The sequence below is a fragment of the Aureococcus anophagefferens genome (genome assembly GCF_000186865.1).
Source record: "Aureococcus anophagefferens unplaced genomic scaffold AURANscaffold_3, whole genome shotgun sequence".
Lineage (NCBI taxonomy): Eukaryota > Pelagophyceae > Pelagomonadales > Pelagomonadaceae > Aureococcus > Aureococcus anophagefferens.
Window position 1 is genome coordinate 482,527 of NW_008705563.1, and position 6,347 is coordinate 488,873.

General features: G+C 76.9%; 1 protein-coding gene across 1 annotated transcript in view; it reads left to right on the plus strand.

Moving 5' to 3' along the window:
- AURANDRAFT_70807 (hypothetical protein) overlaps positions 1-6,347 on the plus strand; it is a gene marked incomplete at both ends in the record, with an annotated part of 21,177 nt that overhangs the window by 7,827 nt on the left and 7,003 nt on the right. The window contains one exon of the mRNA XM_009035380.1: positions 150-6,246. Coding sequence (XP_009033628.1) covers positions 150-6,246 — 6,097 coding nt within the window. The remainder of the gene's footprint in view (positions 1-149; positions 6,247-6,347) is intronic.

Below are 6,347 nucleotides of genomic sequence, written 5' to 3' on the forward strand. Positions count from 1 at the left end.
CCGTGGCCGACGCCCGCGACCGCGACCGCCGCGCCGCCTTCGACGCGGCGCGGGCCGACGCGCGCGCCGCCGCCGCCGCCGCCGCCGCCGCCGCGGCCGCCGCCGCCGCGCCGTCGCGCGAGCCCTCGGAGCTCTTTACGCCCGAGCAGTCGACGTGGCTCGCCGACGACGACGACGCGTCCTGGGAGCCGTCGCCCCGCGACGACGCGTCGACGCCCCGCGGGTCGTCGCTCGCGACGTCCGCGTCGGCGCCGCCGACGAGCCTAGCGTCGCCGTCGTTCGACACGGCGACGACGCGGTCGACGGCCGTCGACGCGCGGCGGTTCCTGCGCCACGCAGGCCGCCGCGCCGCGGCCGCGGCGGCGCTCCTGGAGCGGGCCACGCGCGCGAAGGCCGCCGCGGCCGCGCGCGCGCTCGCGATCCGCGCGGATCGCGCCGCCGCGCGCGCATTCCTCGCGGACGCCGCGGCGCGCGCGGCCGACGGGGGCCGCGACGCCAGCACGGTCCTCACGGGCGCGAGCCCCGACGACGCGTCGCTCCTCTTCGAGGGCAGCGTCGCCGCGGAGGCGCCCGCGCCCTCGGAGCCGCCCGCGGCCGCGCCGTTCCCCGCGGGCTCGGCCTACTCGAGCTTCGCGACGGCGGACGCCGCCGACGAGGCGAGCGCGCTGTCCTACCTCGGCCGCGCGGCGGCGGACGCCCGGGACCGCGAGGACAGCGTCGCGTCCGCGGAGGGCTACCTGCGCCGCGCCGCGGGGCGGGCCGTCGCGCAGTTCGACGCGCTCGAGGCCCTCAAGCGCGACGCGGCGCGCGCCAAGTACCTCGAGGACATGCGGCGCTGCGCGGCGCTCGAGCGGCGCACCGTCGCCGACACCCGCGTCGCCATGCACGCCGAGGACGAGCTGTGCCGCCGCGTCTACGCGCGCGAGCGCCTCGACCGCGAGGCCTTCGAGCGCGCGGAAACGGCGCGGCGCCGCGCGGCGTGCGCGCGCGCGCTCGCCGCGTGCCTCGAGGACGTCGAGCGGGCCGTGCTCGCGGACCTGGACCACCTGAGCGACTACTCGCCGGGGCCCGAGGGCCACGGCGCGGCCGCGGCCGCGGCCGCGCGGTCGCTGCGGACGACGGCCGCGCGCGCGGTCGCGCAGCGGGAGCTCCGGGACGCCGCGGAAAGCAACCGCGACTACCTCCGGCGGCCGGGGGCGGCGACGCACGTCCCCGCCTACGCGACGCAGGCCTACGACCGCGGCGTCGGCGGCGGCGCGCCCTACGCGGCGCTCGACGCCGCGAACCCCGTCTTCCGCGCGCGGCGGCCGAGCGACGGCAGCGGCGACGGCGCGGGCTGGATCCGCCGCGTGCCCGCGAACCTCTTCGACAACTCGGGCTTCTCCTACGTCGACGAGTCGACGAAGTCGCCGCCGAGCAAGGAGGCGGACACGCTGAGCTTCGGCACGCTGCGGACGACGCCGTCCCAGGCGAAGCTGCTCAGGCCACGCCTGAGCGCCTACTCCGCGGCGGACTCGACGCTCGGCCGCGCGCTCGAGGACGCGGGCGTCTTCCTCCGCTACGTCGCGCACGGCGCGCGCGCGGCCGCGACGCTCGACGTCGTCGCCGCGCGCAACTACGTGCGCTACCACCAGCGGGAGCGCGCGGAGGCGCGGCGCCTCGAGCGCGAGGCCGCGTCGCGCGTCGCGTCGCCGCCGGAGCAGGGCTGGGTCCGCGTCCTCGAGGACGGCTTCTACGCGGGCCTCTTCCGCGGCGACGTCCGCTTCGCCGTCGCGGGCGTCGGCGACGGCTGGCTGCTCCAGGACCGCAAGACGAAGCTCCCGAGGCGCGACGAGGGCCTCCGCTGGCGCTGGGCCGACGACGACCGCGCCGCGGCGCTCGGCCCCGCGGCGGCGCCCGCGCGGGACCTCGCGGAGCCGTCCGTGGACCGGTCCGAGGGCGGGAGCTCCATCCTGACGCGGAGCGCGCTCGACGAGTTGTCCTACTCCTACTCGCACGACGGGTCGCGCGCGGACCTCGCGGGGTCCTTCGCGATGACGAGCTTCATGACCGGCGCGGCGACGCACCTCTCCGAGTACACGTCCGACTCCGGCGACCACGGCCGCGACGTCGAGTCCGCGCGGTCCTTCCTCATGCGCCAGGGCCGCGACGCGGCCCTGGAGCTCGGCGACGTCCGCGCCGCGCGCGAGTACCTCCAGCGCGAGCGGCGCGACAAGGCGCGCGCGCGCGAGGACCGCGAGGCGCGCGAGGCGGCCGCGGCGCGCGAGGAGCGCGAACGGTTCCTCATGTTCCTCGAGGACGTGCGCCCGGACCCGTCGCTCGCGTCCGACAGCGCCGTGGAGACCGCGGCGTCCCTCGCGTCGACGGAGGCGCGGGCGCTCCACGTCCGCGTCGTCTTCTTCCCCGCGTACGGGCTCCGCGTCGGCGAGAAGAAGCGCGTCGTCGCGGCGTTCCCCGACTGCCTGCTCCTCGAGGACGACGTCGTCGTGCCCCTCGCGGACGAGACGAGCCGCTGGGAGTACTGCTCCGAGGTCGCGTCCCTGGGCCACCTCAGCGACTTCTCCCCCGAGCCGTCCGCGCACCGGCGGTCGCGCGAGGAGCGCGCGAAGACCTACCTGCGCCACCGCGCGCGCCAGGCCGTCGCGGGCCGCGAGATCCGGGCCATCGCCGACGGGGCCATGGCGACGCACGCCGAGGCCTACGACGCGGCCCGGGAGCTGCAGCGCGAGGAGGATCGCCTCGTCTGGTGGATCCGCGTCCTCGACTCGGCCGCGTACGACGGCCTCCGGCGGGGCGACCTGCGCATGGTCGTCGCCATCGAGGGGCCGACGCTCGTGCTCAACGACGAGACGCGCGTCGGCGTCGACGACGAGGACCGGCACTGGGAGCCCTGCGACGACCGGCGGCGCCTGCGGCCGCCGCCGTCGGAGCCCGAGGACCTCTTCGCCAAGTCGGGCGGCTCCGGCGGCTCCGTGGGCTCGCAGACGCTCAACACGCTGCCGACGCTCTTCGAGGACGCGAGCTTCGAGGACGAGGCGCGGACGCTCGTGACGGCGCCCTACGACCCCTTCGGGAGCGTCGAGCTCGGCGCGCTGGAGACCGCGAGCGGCGCGTCCTTCGGCGCGTCCGTCGACCTCGCCGGGTCGCTCGCGAGCGCGCGGGGGTCCGCGCTCGCGTTCCTGCGCCACGTCGCGCGGCGCGCCGCCGCGGGCGACTCGCTCGAGGCGGGCGCGCGCGCGGCATCGGACTTTTTGGAGCGCTACGGCGCCGGGGCCTACGCGGCGCTCGACGAGACGGCGAGCTTCGCGGTCCGCGACGCGTTGGGCGCCGCGGCGGACGCCGTCGCCGTCGACGCGGCGACGTGGGCCGCGGCGGCGCGGTCCGAGGGCGCCGAGGGCGCCGCGGAGGCGAGCCGGTCGCGGCGGCGGAGCCTGGCCCGCGACGACGACGACGTCGCGTGGCGGCCGCTCGACGCGCGGAGCGGCGACTCGGACGCGTCCGCCGAGGACGCGCTCTGGCGCATCACGATCCTGCCCGCGGGCGCCGACGCCTACGGCCTCGACGTCGGGCGCGTCTTCCTCGTTGTGGGCCTCCGGGGCCACGACTGGGTGCTCGACGCGTCCGCGGCGACGCACCGGCGCGCGACGGGCGAATTCCGGGCCTACGACGTCCTCGTGCCCGTCGCGGACGAGAACTTCGAGTGGGAGTGGACGGACCCCTACCGGCGCCGCGCGAGCGGCGGCCGGGCCATGGCGCCGGGCGACGACGAGCGGCTCACGGCCGAGGAGGCCGTGGTCCTCTCCGCGGAGCGGCTCCACGCGCAGCGGTGCCGCGACGGCTACTTCGACGGGCCGCGGTCCATCATCCGCGTGCCTCCGGCGGGCCAGGCCGCCGTCGCCGTCGTGCCCGCGGCGGACGCGGCGGACGCGGCCAAGCTCAAGCCCGGCGACGTCGCGGAGTTCGTGCGCCTCCAGCTCCGGCGCTACAACGGGCTGCGGTGCACCGTCGCCGAGGTCTACGGCGGGCGGGCCCTCGTGACCATCGCGGGCGACGCGGAGCAGGGCGGCGGCGACGCCATCGACGTGTCGCTGAGGAACCTGCGGCGCATCGGCCCCGACCGCGGCGCGCGGCCGTCGCCGTCGGACTGGCGGCCGCTCGCGCCGATCCGCGGCTGGAAGAAGGCCAAGGCCGAACCGGCGGCGCCCGCGCCCGCGCCGGCGGCCCCGGCCGCGGAGACGCCGCCCGTCTCGGAGCAGGTCTCGGAGAGCACGGGGCCCACCTACGTCTACTATCCCCTGGAGTGGCAGTTCCGGTCCATCGGCGATTCCCTCGAGACGCCGTCGGAGGACGACCTGCGCTCCGAGGATTTGATGCGCCAGAGCCTCGACTCCAGGTCCCTCGAGGAGCCGCTCTTCGCCGCGGGGTCCGTCGCGGACCGGAGCCTCGCGCCCATCGCGGAGGACGAGGCCGCGCCGCGGCTCGCGGAGGGGTCGCTGCTCAGCGCGCCGTCGCTCCAGTCCGACTCCTACAGCGCGTCCCTCGGGTCCCACGCGCTCGAGGCGCGGTCCGCGTTCCGCTTCCTCCGGCGGCTCGCGGAGCGCGCGACGCGCGGCGACGACATCTGGGCGGGCGCGCTGCGCCTCGAGGGGCTCGACGACGCGTCCTTCGCGACGCCCGAGGCGATGACGCCGGAGCCGTCGATCACGCCCGAGCCGTCGGTCACGCCGGAGCCGTCGATCACGCCGGAGCCGTCGAGCTCGGAGCCGACGGTCCTGGAGGCTCCGAGCGCGCGGTCCGCGCGCGTCGACGCGCAGGCGTCGCTCGAGCGCCGGGCCAGGGCGGGCGCCGCGGCCGTCGCGCGCCTCGACGCGCAGGCGTCGCTCGAGCGCCGCGCGAGGGAGGCGAACGCGAAGATGTTCGGGACGCACTACTGGCGCCTCGAGATCACGCACCCGGTCTACGGCCGCGACCCGGGCGACGTCTTCGTCGTGCTCGGCGACCGGGGGAAGCGCTGGCTCTGCGACGACCGGCTCTTTGTGAAAAAGGCCGACGAGGACTACTTCTGGCGCTGGTGCGAGCCCACGCGGCGCAAGGGCTACGCGCCGCCGGAGCCGTCGACGGACGAGGACGATCTCTACGTGCGGCCGAAATCCGTGAACACGGACACGACGGAGGAGGAGGCGCCGCTCTTCGACGGCGGCTCGCTGTCGAGCGAGGTCACGGCCGTCAAGGCGACGCTCTCCGTGGAGGAGTCGCTCGAGGCGTCGACGCCGTCGACGTCGGTCATGGAGACGTCCGCGTCCCACTCCGGCCCGCCGACGCACATCTCCGACTACTCGTCGAAGGCCGAGTCCGCGGCGTCCGAGCGCCGCCGCGCGCTCGTCTACCTCGGCCGCCAGGCGCGGCGCGCCGCCGCGGGCGCGAAGCTCCAGATCACGGGCGACGGCTCCGTCGTCTCCGAGGCGTTCTCCGCGCCGACGCACCTCAGCGGCGACAGCGCCTACGAAAGCGTGGAAGACGACGCGGCCGACGAGGCCGCGCGCGCCGCGAACTTCCTCCGGCACCAGGGGAAGCGGGCGGCGCTGCTCTTCCAGCTCAAGCGGATGGCCATGGACGCGCAGGGGTCCCAGGCCAACAAGCTCGCCATCGCGCGGCAGCGCGAACTGGCGTCGGGCTTCGGCGGCGACGTCGCGCGGTCCGAGGCCAAGGTGCTCAAGGAGCTCAAGACGCGGAGCGCGCGGGAGGTCGCGGCGCTCGACGCGCGCGGGAGCGCCGAGTGCAACCACACGACGGTGATCCGGGAGGAGGCCGAGGCGTTCACGCGCCTCGGCTTCAAGGACCGGAAGCGCGACGACTACGTCGCGGCGGCGGTCGTGCGGGGCCCCGCCGTGGACCACGGCGGCTTCCGCGCGAAGCTCGCCGTGCCCGTGCAGCAGTGGGACCTGCGGTACCGGGGGGGCAAGGTCACGACGCTCGGCGCGGACGACGGCGTCGACGAGGACCCGTCCGTGCCCCTGACGGACCCGTCCTTCGAGACGAACGTGGACTGGGAGTCGACGGTCGAGTGGTCGACGGAGCCGTCCGCGGCGAGGAGCGACCGGGCCTTCGCGGCGGAGCAGCTCCGCGTCGACGCGGACCGCGCGTTCGCGGCGACCCAGCTGCGGATCGAGGCCTTCCGGGCGAGCGAGTACGACGTCACGGGCCTCGCGGAGAAGGACCGGCTCGCGGTGCTCGCGAAGCGCTTCGGTGAGAAGAGCCGGCTCACGCGGCCGCTCCGCGACGCGCTCCGCGAGCAGGAGCGGTCCGTCGCGCGGACGTCGCTCGACACGTTCTCCGCGCTGTCCGCG